This window comes from Alligator sinensis, unplaced genomic scaffold, assembly GCF_000455745.1.
Source record: "Alligator sinensis unplaced genomic scaffold, ASM45574v1 scaffold492_1, whole genome shotgun sequence".
Lineage (NCBI taxonomy): Eukaryota > Metazoa > Chordata > Crocodylia > Alligatoridae > Alligator > Alligator sinensis.
In genome coordinates this window covers 54,049-71,295 of record NW_005842186.1, presented here as the reverse complement: position 1 = coordinate 71,295, position 17,247 = coordinate 54,049, and the positions used below count along the sequence as shown (strand labels likewise).

The 17,247-nt window shown below is 49.5% G+C and overlaps 1 protein-coding gene across 2 annotated transcripts; it reads right to left on the bottom strand.

Moving 5' to 3' along the window:
- Positions 1–3: 3 nt before the first annotated feature.
- LOC102378535 (protein PML-like) lies at positions 4–16,408 on the bottom strand. 2 transcript variants are annotated; one of them, XM_006026257.3, is made up of 9 exons: positions 16,154–16,408; positions 13,091–13,563; positions 11,258–11,838; positions 8,172–8,387; positions 7,167–7,204; positions 5,691–5,940; positions 5,170–5,228; positions 3,749–3,890; positions 4–3,014 (listed from the first exon to the last, which is right to left on the bottom strand). In XM_006026257.3, the coding sequence occupies exons 1-9, from the start codon at positions 16,202–16,204 to the stop codon at positions 2,266–2,268; spliced, it is 2,559 nt and encodes an 852-aa protein (XP_006026319.2). In that variant the 5' UTR covers positions 16,205–16,408; the 3' UTR covers positions 4–2,265. The 2 variants fall into 2 exon arrangements, with proteins under 2 accessions (XP_006026319.2, XP_025062962.1); XM_025207177.1 differs by having other exon boundaries at positions 8,172–8,384.
- Between the last annotated feature and the right edge of the window lie 839 nt (positions 16,409–17,247).

The window sequence follows — 17,247 nt, the reverse complement described above, 5'->3', positions numbered from 1 at the left end:
CTTTACAAATACCAGTGAGTGATGGAGAAGAGATGGAAATTCTCTTTCAAGGAATTTATTGTCCATATTCAGAGCAGAAGATGCTGTTGTATGTGATTCCACAGTGCTCTTCCACTCTCATGTCCTTGTGCAACAGTAGGATGAGGATTCTGGCTCCGCATTATTCAGATTGCTAACAGGGACCAGTGAAAGACATGACAGGCTTAGCTTGTTCCATGAGGTCCATGCTATTATTCCATAGAGGTTACAGCAAATCTAAGTATGGAGGCAGGGAGAGGGGTCTCTCTTCTTTGAGGCCTACCCCACCCCACCCTGCAATATGGAAGCCATCCTCCAACACCATTTCCAGCTCACTCCTCTGCCTTTCCCATCTTGCAAAGACAGGAGCATCCCAATGGAGTACAGAGACACTCTTTGTCATCAGATGCCATCTGTTGCTATAATTATTGCAAACAGCAGGTTACTAAAGAGTCAAATGCTTCTTTGGTTATGGAGCCAGAGCTGTACATAAAATAAGGTCTCCCAGCCTCTGTCCCCTGACCCAGCTGGGGCCCGAGCCCTGTTTTGGCCAGGTGTTCCTGCCGTGTCCCTGGTCCAACTGTTCCCTCCTCGTCTTCCTCCTGCAGCAAAAGCTGGCTCCCTCTGCCTTCCATCTGGCCAATTCCCCAGCACATAGAGAGGTGGTATGTTGTGTGGTGTGCCTGGTTTTCAGAGGTTTAAATATAAGGAGAAGACCGATGGAACCACAGCATAAAAGGGTCAGGCTACCTCCAGATCCCAGTATGCAAGCAATGGGCAAGAGCCTTCCCCTATTACCTCTGCCTCCAGGGATCTTGATTCACATGCAGAGGCACCAGCTAGGTGTTCAGACCTTCTCAGAAGGACTTGGCTCCTCAGGTCCCTGGTCCCATCTGGGAAGCAGGGAGAAGGGCTCAAATAACCCAGACCCTAACTGAAGTGGGCAGTAAGATCCTGGCACCTAGCCAGGGAAAACTGTCCAGCAGGAAGGCTGCAACTCCTGAATGCCATCAAGGAGAGAAGAGAAAAGTCTTGGGCTTTGGGAAGGAGTTCTGGGGGTAGAGGAGGCTCCTGGAGACCCAGTGAGAGGGGCTGAGTGTCTGGGGGTCTATTGACAGGTCTGGGTGAGCCCAGAGAGAGGGGCTGTGGGTAGTGGACCTATAAAGGGGTCTGGGTAAGCCCCAGACAGAGAGGCTGAGCATGAGAGATCTATGGAGGGGCCTGAGAGGGTGGACCCATAGGTGAGAGGGCTGGCAGCTGGAGAAATGACCCTCAAAATCTCAACTGGTCCATGCAGGGCCAGGCCCAAGAAGGGTCAAAAGGTTGATACAGACCATTGCAGAGACTGTCAGAGTGGAGGGAGGTCAGAGTGGGCCAAAGGTCCATGCATGGCCACAGCCAGAGAGGAAAGGGTCAAAAGCCATGTGACCCGGGATGAAGATGACTAGACCAGTGCCATTTGAGTTGAAGGGTTTGAGGAAAAGGGGTTTGAGAAAGAGGGTGTCAGGGCCAGGGGGCCTGGAGGTGAGATCAAGCTAGGCCCAGGGGCCCAGAAGTCTGTATGCCAAGAGGGGCAAAGAATGGGCGGCTGTATGCCAAGAGAGGCTGACATCAGGGGGGATCCCAGGATGGACCAGGAGTTAGATCCAGATGGCCTAGAGACTTCTCCTGGGTAAGACCTGAAACGGCACCCAACTGGGACTGGTTAGCATGGTGCAGCTGCCTGTGGCAGGACAGTCTGCATGACATCCCACTCATAGACCCCCTCAGGGAAAGTTAAGCAAGGGGTGTCTAAAGCCTCAGCTCCCACTGACTTTTGGGTTACCCTGTGGAGGGGAAAGGCTAAGGGACCATACCCTAACAAAAAAGGAAGGGGAGAAACCAGAGAGGCCTGGCAGCCCAGGGAGGGGTTACATGAGAGGCCCATAAGGCCTTGAACACAAACCTGCTAGTCATTAGAATAAGACCAGGGCAGCTTTCAACATTTTAATAACAATTAACCTCAAGGTTTTGCAGGCAAGGGCACAATGGACTGCCCATAGATCAGGGTAAAGGAAACATTTTTTGGTCTCCAGGGGTTTTATAGCCAACCTTGACACGGTACCCTGTGATGCCCCAATCTTAATAATGGGCCAAATGGGAAACCTAGGATTTGAACCTCCTGAGCACTTCCAGAGTTTGGCTCCAGGACACAGTGCCCATTCATTGTAGACTTTGATAGATATACCTGTCAATTGTAGATGACACTCAATTGTCCTGTTCACACTTTACTGGTGCTGTGATTTCTTGATGACCAGCTGACTGGTTCTGTCTTTGGAAATAGACTCTGATCTTGCTCAGGTTTCTGATCTTACCTGCATTTTGCTGCCTATAATTAAGGAACCTGCACAGGTTCTGCAGACCTCTCACTGGATCCTTCCAGTATACAGAAGACAGCACGGAAAGGCTGACATTGTGCCTGGCCAGTGTCTGTGAGGAAGGCTTCGTGAGCAGTTTCTCTTTCATCAAGGGTTGAAGTGAAGCATAGCATTCAAGGCTGGAGTAGCTGAGCACAGACCTTGTTTCCTGCACTGCATCAATTTCTAGGACGGTGCACAGGTCCTTTACAGCCTCAGCAGCCTCCAAGGCACTGAGCTCATTTAACTGTTTCCAGAGGTAATTGCTAGCCAGGTGTTTTAGGTGGTAACTCCCAGCTTTGGGGATCTTCTCTTTAATCAAGGGCAAAACATCCAAGAAGCCAAAGACAGTCTCACGGAATTCCCTTCCCATGCCAAGAGTATCCAGGGCTTTAAACAGGATGGGGAAGCTTAGTGACCAGAAGGCAAATCCCACAAGGATGGGCTTGTGGACAGTGCGCAGGTGGCTGAGAAAGGGCTTCATGCCAGTTTCACAGATGAGCCCTTTTTCAATCATGTCAGGCAAAGATTTCAGTGGTTGAATCAAGATGATAAACTTCTTGCTTCCATCTACCACAGCCAGCTGAGTGATTTGACTACCTGTTGGGGATTAAGGACAGGAGGACAGTAAAACACAGAGCAAGATCCTGAGCAGGGAATCTCTATGGATTTAAATAAGCTACAACAGTCAGGGGCAGCTGGTGATCTGTACCACCATCTGTCTACTCCTTGCCTTCACCCAAGCACCCCATCCGTTTCAGACATCTGAGCCTAGCCTGAATTATTCATGGGTCTTTTAACTAATCCTTCCCATGTACACTACCTACTGCATGTCCCTATGCCTCCAAAGTTCAACCAAAGCTTCCCCCTTCCATATTTCAAACCAGAATCCCTGAGTGTGCAAAGTATGCTGATACTCAAGCACCTGAGGTGCTTGAAAAGCAGGCATTAGTTCACTCATACATATCACTTCAGAAAGTGAATGGTCTCTCTAAGACATCTTGGGATCATAGATCCACAACCCTGCATGGTCCTGGGGAACATGCACTGGTGGCCTACAGGCTGCCAGGCAGGTTGAATAAACTTAAAGGAATATATTCATGTTCCCCCAGTTCTTCTTGCTCTACCTAACAACTGCGCTACCTGGCTTTGTCAAAGGAAGAGTTGGCACCTTCACAGGACTGTCCATTCTGTGTAAGCAGGGGGCTATCTGTGGAAATTCCCACACTCAACACAGGGCTCCAGCTAAATGCTGAGATCTAGCCAACATGGATTTGTGATCGGGATACACATTTCCCTTTCCCAAAAGTAGTTAGCAGCTCCTGGGATCTTACGTAGGAGCTTCAGGTCAAAGAACAGCAGTGATCCTTGTCTTGTGTCAAACTCTTCAGGTAGAAGGTCATCGAGAATGACTGGGAGATCCCCCTCATGGCTTTTAAAAGAGATATTGCTGGTGTCATCTGGTAGACTAGAGCTCTGGAAAAGGAAAAGGCTATATGATGCCAGGGTAACAGATCTGGAAACCAGATCTGGTATCACTGAAATAGAAGCAAGATATCTGGGGCTCTCCAAGATTACTTCAGGTGGCCCTACCTGGGTGTTTCAGTAAAGACCTAGAGTGACCACCTCAAGGGATGCGAGTGGGTGAGAAAGGAAGGATGCTTCAGTTGAGTACAGTGGTAGTAGTGGCCACTGGAGAACTGTCTCTGTCCTGCCACAGACGTCCTTTGTGACCTTCAACCACCCTGTCTCATTTGCCCATCTGCACAAGGGACAACTGTATAGGAGTATTGTGTGGCTAAAGAGTCATCAGATATCTCAGGTCCCACAAGGAGGGACAAATATAACCACCAGACAATGGGAGTTAGTTGCCAAACTCAATTCCAAGGAAGTCCTCACCCAAAGGTTAACTTGGGTGATTTATATCTGAGGTCTAAGCTCTGGGCCTGCCTCACGTAGGCATGAGCTTCCATACTACAAAGCTACACCCGCGGAACAGTGTCCTCACTAGTGCTGTGCTCGGCTCTACGTGTTGCTAAATTGCACTGCCACAGTCCATGTGATCCTATCTTTGTGATGCAGTAAACTGAGCCAAACTATAGTTCTTTCCCAATAAATTGGTGAGAAATTTGTTTGTCCTCCTAACAAAAGGAAGTTGTTTTTTACACAGTGTGCAATTAAAGTGTGGAACTCATTGCCAACTGATGCTGTGGATGCTGACAGTTTAGCCAGATTCGACAAGGGATTGGACAGATTCTTGGAGGAAAGGTGCATCAGTAGCTATCGATCACGGGAGTCAGGGGCACAACCTCTGAATCAAAATGTCCTAGACCTTAAATCCTGGAGGCTGCAAGTAAGAGAGGAATAGAGAGAAAAACCCTGGTCATACACAAGTTCATTCTCCTTTTAAGCATTCACTCTCTGCTGCTCTGACACAGGCAACTGGTAAAAGAGAGACCTAGGGTCTGACCCAGTAAGTGGCTATTCTTATGTTCTCCCCTCAACAAAGGACACAAAATAAAATGCCTTTGCCCCTTAAGTTCAGGCCTCAATTTTTCTCCAGCTTCTCCCTGAAACAATACACTTCTGAAGTCTCTCATTCTCTCAGCTGAGGCCCCTTTTAAATGCTCCCAGATGGAGATCTGTCCAGAGACCCAATTCCCCCTACCTGCACCTCATTGCCAAGCAGACCTAGCAGCCCCTTCTGGGTCCTGAAACATCTTATCATCCTGTTACAGCATTCGAGCACACTCACCGTTGACTCTTCATCACTGTCATCCTCTTCAGAACTCTCCAAAATGGTAATGAGAGTAACTGCAGTACAGAAAAAGACACATCAGGGTCTGGCTTGTGCTAGAGGGCATGGGCACCCCATCAGTGAACCTGGAGCAAGCCTCCTTGCATTCACCATAGGGTAAGGTCATGTACACAGCTGACAAGCTGTATATTCACACTGTTGCTTACATCTTGTTGACCTGTCTGTATATACATACCCTGGTATCTTTTACTATTGCAAAATTGAAAAAGCACAGAATTTCATCTATACGTTTCAAATGGCAAAAAAACTATCTTAACCGAACCATATTTTGTTCCCTTTTTGAACAAAGTCACACATTGTGGAGCATCTGCCCCTTTACAAAATCAGAAAAGTCACTGAATTTCCTACCAGATATACGTGTCACTGAGTCCACATCTAGTTCAGGAATCCCCTTGTAGTTCCATTGCTACAGAACCACCATTTGAAACCCTTGCAAGACCCTGGCAATCTCTGCTTACCTTCTTGAGGGATGTTATTTTCCAGGGGTTCTGTCAAGTCAGCTTCCTTCACTGCACCAGCACTATTAGCCATCCAGCCAGATCCATTTCCTGTTGAGGAACTGGTCCCTGGTTGTTCCAGGTTGGGCTCTCTGGCCCATTTTTCCCATTTGCCATCATCTGCTTCAGTCTTAATAAACTTTGCAGGGGATGATGGGATTTCTGTGTCTTGTCCTCCTTTCCTCTTTGTGATGGAAGATGAGAAATGGGCCTGAGCAATGAAAGTGGACCATTAAAAGCTCATAGTGTTCTTCCTGAGAATAACATCAGCAGGGGATGTGGGACCAGATCTTTGTGGATGGATAATAATAGGTATTTTCCACAGTTGGAGACACAAAAGAAAAAATGTAGTGATATATTCCAATTTGAGGACTGGGCTGGAATAGACAGCCAGACAGACAGTCAGGTGCAGATGTTCTCTGCTCCTGGACAAAACCCTAGGTGCACAGTGAACTGGTGTTGCTCCATTGGCCTCCACCAAGCACAGAAGGATGCAGCATGGAATCATACCCTCTGCATAGTCAAAACTTGTCTTCACCAGCTACTTACAGCAGTGTGGATGTACTTGCACCAGAATATCAAGATTTGCAGACACATGGTGTGACTTCTTACTCCAGTGTATGTGGCAAATTGCCCAGGAGATCATATTGCTGCTCAAATCAGAATTATTTCTATATGGGACCTGGCTGTGGTGTTTGTGTGGGTGCATCTGTATTTCAGCAGTCCTACAGCTGGCTTCCTATGCTTCTTTGTGCCCTGCCCAGACGAGCCTCCCTGTTTAGCTGGGTGGCCTCTGTGGTAACAGTGACTAGATGCCATCTGCTTGTATGAAGCCAATGTACAGCCAAGTTCTGCCTCTTGGTGCTCACTTTTTCTATGAGTCAACCTATCAAGCATAATTAAAGTTTATGGGTCTCCACTTGGCAGGTTGTGGGAGGTCAACCTAATGGAGAACCGCTCCTGAATCTCTACACTGTGCTGATGGTAGCCTATGGCATATATATTGCCCATATGTCCCTATTTCTCAGTGATGTTCCTACATCTGAACTTGATGGCGGGGTTAGGGATAGACTGGTTGGTCATGAAGGCAAGGCTCTGGTACCCTGCCTCATGCTGGGGAGCTCTCACTCACATGAGTAGGCCCACTGGCTCAAGTGCCCACCAGCAAAAAGAATGGTTCCAAGATCTAAGCTCAAGTGACTGGGAAAGGGATGGCTGAGGAGCCGAAGGGGGCCACGTATTAAAATCATCCGCGTTCAAATAAGACAGATCTAGTAAAATGTATAAACCATTTAGACGTCCCTTCCAGCAAATCATTCTTGTTGGCATCTGGCCTTGAATTCCTGCCAGAAGTGCCAGGAAAGTTGCAACCCTCACCCACCCTCACACACTATTTTGGGATGCCCATGACATCCCCAGTACAAAAGCAAGCCTCACCTCATTGGAAATCTCTGGAGAGCTCATAGGGGACACTTCTAGAAAAGGCAAAAAAAGACATTGGTGATAAATGGGTTGAAAGACTGGGAACAACAGCAGCTGTCTCATAACAACACCCTGCTCTTACATCAGTCCTTTCCTACTAGATCTCAAGACTCTTTGAAAGAGGAGTCAGATGGAGAGACTGGTCACAGAGCAGTGAAAAGACATGGAGGACTAAGCCTTCCCTGTCACACTCCATAGAGAAGGGGTGGGCAATTTTGGGGGGCTGGAGGGCCACTTAAGGAGTTCTGGTGAGCCCACCGGTTCCACAGGCAAGGACGTGTGGGGAGCAGATCACAGCTCCTCTTCAGGCCCTGGCCCTGTACCATGACTGCCTCATGATCCCAGCCTTGGCCCCAATCCCCACCTGCCCACCCCTTTCCTGGACACTGCTCCTGGCCCACCCGCAGTCCTGTCGTATCTACCCGGCCAAGCGCACCCTTGACACCAGCAGCGGTGTCACTACTGCCTGTGGCAGCTGGAAGGAGCTGCTGCTGCTGGGAAGCTGAATCCAGCTGCCACACTGCCCCAGCCCCACCATATGCACTGCCCCAGCCCTGGCATACACCCAGGGGCAGCAGGACTGGCAACACACACCATGGCCCGGGCTGCCCCCACACCTAGGCCAGGCGGGGCCAAAGGACCCACTGTGGGCCAGATAGAATCCCTTGGTGGGATGCATATGGCCCACAGGCCATATTTTGCCCACTTATGAACTGGTCCTTGTAGTTAAGGAGGGACCAAGAGTTGCTGGTGCCTCACACTAGGAAGTACTCTGCCTACTATGCATTCATCCTGGCCTGGTCAGCAAAATGATCCTGCGTGGAGACAACCATGTCCCAGGTGCCTCCTTGGATCACCATGTCTTCCCCCTCAACAATTGGTGAAATACCTTTTCCCTAAGGATTTGCACCATACCTGAGTTCAGGGTTGACTGGGCTAGAGCACTGCCATATGCCCTACCTGGATCAGCATCTCCTCCAGTATCCCTAGTGCCTGATGTAGGGAGCACAGCTGGAGAACGGAGATGGTGTGAGGGGTCCTGAGGGGCAAGCAATCCTTCTTCATTGCTATCAACAGGGAGATGGGTATGCTGTGGAGGAGATTCTGGAGCATACAAACACTCCAGGCTGAACACCAGTGTGTTCCCATCTTGTTGGGACTCAGTAGATGGACCTGCTAGAAGGGGACACAAGAGGGAGAATCAGGAGCTGAGGAGGTCCACATGATGTGCCACCTGATCCATTTATTTAGACATGGAGGAGCATAGTATGCCCAGGTGTCTGCTTGCCAAAGTGGTGGGAATGTGGAGATAGGGTTGAGGTAAGGAGGGCATGGAGATTCCCACTGGGAAACCCTAGGCACATTGTGCAGTTACCGTCCAGATGATTACACCAGAGGCCGGCCGTCTTTGATGGTATCTCCTAAGCAGTGAGGGACACAAAAGCAACATGAGGAACAAGGCTCTAAAGCTGCAGGCTATGTCACTGGTGCCCAGCATCCCCATGCCCATCACGGTCTTGAAAAGAATTCCCTTCAGCAGGGTCACATCCTGGGTGGTTACACAGGGACCCTACACTCCCCAACCAGCTGTCTCAAGAGCTGTGTATTTATTGCAGGGATGGTGAGCATCTGCCCCAGTACTTCCTACTGCATAGCTGCACTCCTTCGTTCTCACTCAGTAACCAACATCGAATTCTCATGGGGCCACTGCTCTGAGACCTCATCATGCACGTGACCAGGGCTGGTTCTTCCTTGTGGTAGGGCTGCCCATGTGTCACATACACAAGTATGTTGCACTATCACATCTCTCTAACTTCCCTTCCAACAAAGTGAGCAGGTATGCTTCTCCCACAGTAGACACATCTTACAGGGAAACACTCCAGAGGTGGCTACTACTTTCTGGACATTTTAGAGGCACCCTTTTCCCTGTGCAGTTGGGATAGCTGCCCTCTTAGCCTGCACACTGAAGACTGAGCTAACTCCTGCTACAGCTGGGGCTAACATTCAAGTTGGGGCTCTATCGCACTCATGTTATCCAGGGTTGAGGCACAAAGGAAGAAGTCTGTAATAAATATACCTGTGAGTTTTGTGCTCCCCTGGGGAGGGAGCCAAAACTCTGTCCCAATGGGCAATACCAAGTGTTTATTTTACACTGAGCATTAGATTCAGAGTAGCCAAAGGAAAGCATCTATGTCTGAAAATTTGATTTAGCCCTTTTTGGATTAGCAAGTCATTCCACAACTAGTAGTGTCTTTGGGCTGCAGACCCAAGAAAGGCCATTTGTGCCCAAAAGCTTGTCTAACATCTCCCTCAGCTACACAGTTGATCCAACAAAAGAAGTCACCCAAAAAGCCCTGGCTTCTTACGTATTTCCTGGCCCATCACAGGTACAACAACACTTCAATCTTACTTTTAGATCATAGATCCTTCACTAATGTTTTGCTGAAACTATCTGCTATCCTTTTTTCCTGTCATATGATTGGTCACCTGAGGCACATTTCCTGATTGGATAAGTAAAACACTTCTGGAATAAGGAAGATCACTAATAAGAAATCATCCATTATACAGGCCTGTTTTTCAGACAACTAACTGTTATGCTGGAAGTTCAGGACCAATAAGAATTCACAAGTATTTTCATGGGCACCTCACATTTTTCCAAATGCACATGGCTAATGAACTCCCACTGCTCAGTGAACAGAACTCAACATTTGTTTTGGAGGAATTATATATGAATTAGGGTTGTACGAAGCTTTGGTCCCTGATTCGATTCGGTGGAGATTCAGCCTGGTTCGGTGGTCATATCTTTGAATTGGAATCAAATCAGAGGATCCTTTAATTTCTCTGAATCGATTTAGAAAGATTCAGCGATTCGGACATAGACACAGCTTAAAATGTTTTTTCTACATCCCTCTAGATACCGGGTGGCTCATGAATGCTGCAATGCTGGGGCTCATGGAGTGTCCCACAGAAGCACAGGGGGTTCCCCAGCGTGCTCTGCAGCAGACCCGGAAGTGGACCAGAAATACTTCTGGTCCACTTCCAGGTCCACTGGGAAGCGTGCTGGGGGACCCCCTAAACCCTTCCGGCTTGGCAACGGTGCCTCCTGGGTCGGAGGGAGGGCATCTGGGGTCCCCCGTGGCCGATTGCAGAGCTGGGGAGGTGGGGGGGGGGAAGCGCGCTCCCTGGCATACCCAGAAGTGGACAGGAAGTATTTCCAGTCCACTTCTGGGTTCCCTGCCAAACAGCGCCCCCCGCCCCCACCCCGCGCCCCTGTGGGATGTGCTCCATGCACACCAGCATCACAGCATTCACAAGACGCGCTGCTACCTCAAGGTATGTAGAAAAAACATTTAAAACTGTGTCTATGTCCAAATCACTGATTCTCTGAATCAGTATCGAATCTTTGGATTTGGATTCGGCTGAATCGAATCAGGGAGTGATCCGAATCAACAAATAGAATTACTGTCCCTGACTCAGGTTGAATCCAAATCTGAATCAAATAGGGCCTGTTTTGCACACCCCTAATATGAATAATTTATTTGCCATTCAGCCTATTCTGGAGAATGTGCACCGCAAGCAGACCAAGTCATACATTTTGGATAACAGGAAGTGATCACTAGGAAAGATAATATAATGCCAGAAGGAACAATTACACTCATGTAGTCAGAGTTCCTGCACAGCCCAGGCTAGAAAAATTTCCCTAAGAGTCTGCAGGATTGATGCTCATCTTCTATTCAATGGATTTGTCCACCTGCCACCCCATGGTCCAAGCAGCCCTTGAATTACTCTGTATTCTAGAAGTTTTCTATCCCCTTGCTGAAGGTCCTTGCACGTGCACAATCACAGTCCATATCTTGGACAGTGTTCTCCACCCCTCTTCCAATATAATATATGTAGCTGGATAATTATGCTACAGCCCCATCATATAGCAATGGAGTCTACAGACTCACTCTATCCCATCACGACAGTACTCAGGGGTAATGATGGTACCATGTCCACCACAAACACCTCCGAGGCCTATTGGCATGTCAAAGGAAGCTAGTTACCATGGTCCCCCATCACTTGTTCAACGAGGGCCTCGAGTTGGGTTTTGCACTCAGAGAAGTCTCCAACCTGGACATCAGATGCCACTGTCAGGGGTGGCTGTTTCTGGAGTTCCACCAAGGAATGCTTGATGAAGGGGTGCATGTCCATCACCACCTGGTCCGACGCATAGAGGTGCATCTTATCCACCAGCTGCTCTCCAGCCTCCATCCTCATGAACATGGCTCTCATGTGCTGCATCTTCCCCTTCAGGTCCTGGTGCCCCTCATGGTGCTGCCTTTCTGCCCTGTCCAACAGCTCCTCCCCCTTATCACGGATCAGCTTGACCATCTCCTCTACCTTCTTAAGGATCAGCTCCCGAGTTTCCTTCCACACCTGGTTCAGTTGCTTCTCTTTGCCTTGGAGGGTGTTGCAGGCATTTTCATAGTGGCTCTTCCTCTGCTTTAGCTCTTCAGTCATGCTCCCCAGCTCCTCCTGCCTCCGCAGGATCTCCGCCTTGATATCACAACACTGACCCCTATGTTCACTATCCAGGAGGGCACAGATGAGGCACTTTGGCTTGCAACAGATGCTGCAGTAGATGCTGTGGAAAAAAGTACAGTTTAGAACACTCATTTGGATTTGGATTCCTCCATGTTGTTGGTGGTCTCAAGACACCCTTCCCATAGCCAATTCATGGAAGAAGTGGGGAGGGGGAATGGACAATAAAGACCTAATGGGAATACCAACATACCAGACTGTGGGTAACTTGGGATGCTCAACCAGGCTGGGCTTCAACAGACTCTGCATTTAGAGACCCACGTTGCCTCCCTCAAACTCCTACCCACCGGGTTCATCTACACGAGATGCTTTACTGAAGATTCGAGATAATTACTGTGCAATAAGCATCACTGTCTACACATGCAGATGCTTACTGTGCAGTAATCTGCTCAAATCATGAGTAAATTTGCTACCTGTACAAACAAGTAGCAAATTTACTCCTGATTATTTACTGCACAGTCCAGTAGATGGCCGACTGGGAGCAAATGTGCTCCTGGTCAGCCAGGCAGGGGGGTGGGAGATTGTTCACTGTTACCGGGAGCTGCGTGCAGCTCGGGTGGGCTCCACCTCCGGAGCCTGGGTGAGGACAATGTCCCCCTGTCCCGGCAGCATGGATCTCCCAGCCACCAATTCACAATTCCCATCGGAGAGTGGGGGCTAGGAGATCCATATCTCCCAGCCCAAGCTCCATAGTCATGGGGTCTGGGCTGGGAGATTCTATACTGCCCCCTCACTGGGGCTACTAGGCCTTACACCCCTTTGACCTCAGGTGTCTGATAACGTGCTTGGACCCCTCCCCTTTCCCTCTACAGGGTAACCCACCAGGTCATGGGAGCTGAGGCTATCCAGCGCCCCATCCTCACCTTTCACTGGGGAGGCAATGGTGTAGCATTTCCTGGAGACCATCCTGCCACAGGCAGCCCCACCACACCATCCAGCCTGAGTAGGGTGTAGTTTTAAGTCATTCCCCAGGACCAGGACCCTCCTCCATCCCCATAGTCCCTACCCTGACCACCAGGTGTTCTGGGAGCAGCAGCTCCAGCCAGATGTCCACCATTCAGCTCCCAATTGTAACTGCCAGCTCTGTTCCTCAGGGTCTGGTCTTATACCCAGGGTGCCTGCTTGCAGTCATGTGACTGCCTAATTAGGCCTCCTTGTACCTGCTGGCTGCTCCACAGCCTGCTCAGTCCTCTTAAAGTGGTAGGCACAACCTGTGCTCTGCCACAGCAGGGCATGTTGTAACTATTCCTGCCACGTATGACTTGAGAAAAAATATCCCAGGTTGGAAACATTACCAAGCAATCTGGGTCTTATGTGTAGTGCAGAACAAGTTACAGGGCTTCCGGGCACCCTCAAGAAACTCCCTGAGAGATCCAGCCTGAAGTTCCTTCACATTCCTGGCCTCATGGCTCTCCATCTTCAGGAACTTCTGATGCAACTTAAAGCATGTGAGACACATAAATTCCTCACAGTCTGAGCACCAGAACTCCCCCTCTGTTTTGCAGTTGCCACACCCTAAGCCTATGCCCATGACTATTTTCTGGTAGGTTTTCATCTGGGACTGCAGACTGGTGTACAGCAGGTTGTCCTGGTTTGGGATCCCACTAGGTTGCAAGATAGGAGCCCGGCAGATGGGGCACTGGCCCATGGGCTTGTTCTCTTGCAGACAGCCAGTGCATAAGGTGTGAAGGCAGGAAAGGAGCTTGGGCTCCCTGGATTCATTCTGGCATCCCTCACAGAGCAGAAACTGGAACTCTTCCTCCACCACCTTTAGGGAGAAGAAAGGGACAGAGATACCTGGCATTAATCATACTATGATATTATCCCAATGGGAGATGACCATTGGGCAGGGAGAAAGAGGTGTTGCTAGTGCTGCTAGAAGGTCATTTGATGGATACCAAGCAATAGAGACATCTGGAAAGGCCCAATGTAGCAAGCCAAAGCTAGCTTGACTGGGGAGTCCAATGGCTGAGGGAAACCCTGGTTGTGAGAGTCTGTAGCTAGTCCTTCCCACCACTGCTTGGGAGGTAGAGGCATGTAAAGAGCATGATGGAGCAGACTACTGGCTGGGCACAAGCATGAGGGTATAGGACACAGGGCATGTCTACACGTGCTGATTTAAAGCGCTTTAGCCCAATTTAAGGTGCATTAAAGGTGCATATATACATGTGAAGGCCCTTGATGCACCTTAAAAATTGCCATTTTTAGGCTATTCATGGCTAAATTTGATATGTGCAAAAGCAGGTATCAAATTTAGGCATGAAGAGCTAAAGTGCATTAATGCACATGTAGATGCATTAAGGCACATTAATGCTGTGTATGGACTGAAGTGGAACTAACTTTAGTCCCATGTCAGTCTGTGCACACAGCATTGACGCGCTTCAATGCGTGCATGTGCAGATGCGAGCCTAAATTGCTTTAATGCACATTAACCTAAAATGCATATTAGCCTAAATGCATATGTTGACACAACCAGAGCCCTTCCCATCTATACTTCCCCTCTCTCTCTGCCCTAGCCACCTGCTCACCACATTGTTTCTCCTTTAAGCTGTTTCACATCAGCTACCTCCTCCAGTCTTCATCCCATCCACAGTGCACATGCCCCTTTCTTCATCTCTGCATCATACTGCCTCTTTACTCACAGGGGGCTTTGAGGGGTGACTCCAAGCTGAAAGCCCTATCGCACCCAGCCTCAGGCCATCTCCCTAAAGAACTTCAACACACACCCCCATTACTGCAGCATCCAAGTAGGTCACAGGCACTGACTGATTCAAAGGAGGAGAGGTTGATGTCATATATTTAGATTTCAAAAAAGCCTTTGACTTGGTCTCCCATGATGTCCTCATGGTAAAATTGGGTGACTGAAGCCTCAATAATTTTACAGTCCGATGGCTGAGGAACTGTTTCTGTGGTCAGACCCAGAAAGTGATAGTTGATGGAATTGAGTCAACATGGAGCATGGTGACCGGTGGCGCCCCACAAGGCTCAGTACTCAGATCAGTACTCTTTAATATATGCATAAATGATCTACATTCGGGTGTCAGGAGCGGACTGGCTAAGTTCACAAACGACACCAAATTATGGGGAAGGGCAGTAAGATGAACATGACCCACCAATGCATTGCTGCAGCCAGCAAAGCAAATAAAACTCTGGCTTGCATCTTCTGATGCATCTCAAGCAAGACCCAAGAAGACATCCTCCTGCTTTACTCGGCTTTGGTGAGGCCGCAGCTGGAGTACTGCATCCAATTCTGGGTTCCACAATTTAGACAGGATGTGGAGAAGCTTGAGAAAGTCCAGAGGAGAGCCACACGCATGATTAGAGGGCAAGAGAGCAGGCCTTATGAGGAGAGGCTGAGAGGAATGGGGCTCTTCAGCCTGGAGAAGTGCAGGCTCAGGTGGGACTTGGTGGCAGCCTGTAAGTATATAAAGGGTGTGCGCTGGGAACTGGGAGAACATCTGTTCACCAGGGTACCCCAAAGGAAGACAAGGTCACAAACTGCTGGAAGACCATTTTAGACTAGAAATAAGGAAAAACATTTTTACTGTCCGAGTCCCCAGAGCCTGGAATAGACCCCCCAGAAGTGGTGCAAGCACCTACTCTGAATACCTTTAAGAAATGCTTGGGTGTGTATCTTGCTGGGGTGATCTGACCCCAGCTGACTTCCTGATCCTTGGGCAGGGGGCTGGAGCTGATGATCTTGTAAGGTCCCTTTCAGCCCTAATGTCTATGAAATCTATAAAAATCTATGAAATCCTCACAGAGCCTCTATCAGGTAGGGAACCATTTGCCCTCTTGTTTGCCAGGGGAACGGAGGCCCAGATCCACCGAATGGCTTGTGCAGAACCACACCCGGTATCTGTGCAAGTCACCGGAAGTGGAGCCAAGTTCTTCTCACACCCCGGCGAGTTCCCAAACCAGCCCTCCTCTCAACGACAGTGCTTTGAAGAAGGCCGCAAGAGGGCCCTGGGGCATCATTGAGGCAGTTTCCTAGCCTGCGCTGCTATCTGCATGCTGGGGAGTTCACAGGGCTGTTGCCCAGTCACTACCTCCCTGCCACCTGGTTGTCTCTGCCTCCCCTGCCCCCTTCCATACTGGCTTCCCCCACACACTTGCTACAGCCATCTCCGCTGCCCAGGGGGGAGCCCTGCCCCATCCCCCGCCCCAGTGTAATGGCACATGCTCTAGCCACAGCACCACCCACAGAAGGAGATGAGGCAACCAGGGCCTAGGAGCTGTTCAGCCTCAGATGCAGCTTATTTCCCCTCCTTCATCTTTGTACATTTAACCTACCCGCTTGATCCTTAACCCCAAGCAAGAGCCTCTAGCAGAAGGTCCGGTCACGGTGACAAACTTACAGGGGTTGAGGAATCCTGGTCAGCCGGAGGCTCCTGAGACGTGGCATCCATGATCTGCACTTGCAGGTTCCTCTGGGGCACCCAGATGCTTTCTGAGCTTGGTTGCAGCTCAGTTTTGTTTCCTCAAAAATGAAAGTAGCTTTGCTTCCGGGTATCAGGCAGAGAGAAGAGTCTGTGCTCTTGCCCTGCCCTCTGGTGATCAACCACAATTTTCATATGTGATGCATCCGGCAGGGGAGGGGAGGATAGTCTGAAATCTTCCAGCCCTCCTGCACACAAAGCTTGTCATGGATTTTTCCTTCTGCCTCCTGGCCTCTCAAAGCACAAGGGAAGCCTGAATCAGCCCTGGATCTCTGTTTATCTTGAACGGCTCATTCAGAGGCTCAATGCGTTGCTCTGATTCTGCTCCAGATCCTGTTGGCAGAAAGTCTTCCTAGTAGAGAAGCAGAACAAGCTCCCCTTGGGGGCTGGTGACAGAGACAGCTCCAAGTGTGGGCAGAGTCTACTACATCCTTGGCCAGTTCCCAATTTCCCCAACTGCAACAACCCCCAAGAGATGTTTTTACTAAGGTGGATCAACAAAACGTTTCAGACGTGTCTCTGACAGGGCATGAGGTGAGGGGTCTTGTGTAGGCGGCATAAACTAATGCCCCTTCGTGCAACAGGAAGGATGCAGTAGGGCAGGGCTGGATGCTAGGGGCCAGCTCCCTTCTCTCCAATCTGCTCTCCCAGGAAAGTGTTTCCACGGTCCTGTTTATTTCTGTGGATCCTGGATCCCCTCCTGCTAGCTCTTCTCTGGCCCCAAACTCACCACATTCGGGGTGACTGAAAAGGCAAACATACCCTGCCATGGTCTTGTAGCTGCCAAGAGCTTGGCTGTGAAGACTTGGAAGGGGCCAGGTGTTCAAGCCCATCAGCTAAGTGACTCTAGAGAATTAGACAAGCCATTCCCCATTTGCCACAGCAGTGATGCAGGGTTCCCCATGAAACACTCTGAAGTACTGCAAATGTTACCTCTGCCCCTCCCCAGGACTCTGCTTGACAAAGACCCATACAGTTTGCCCATCTGTCTAATGCCGCTGTTAAATTGTTGC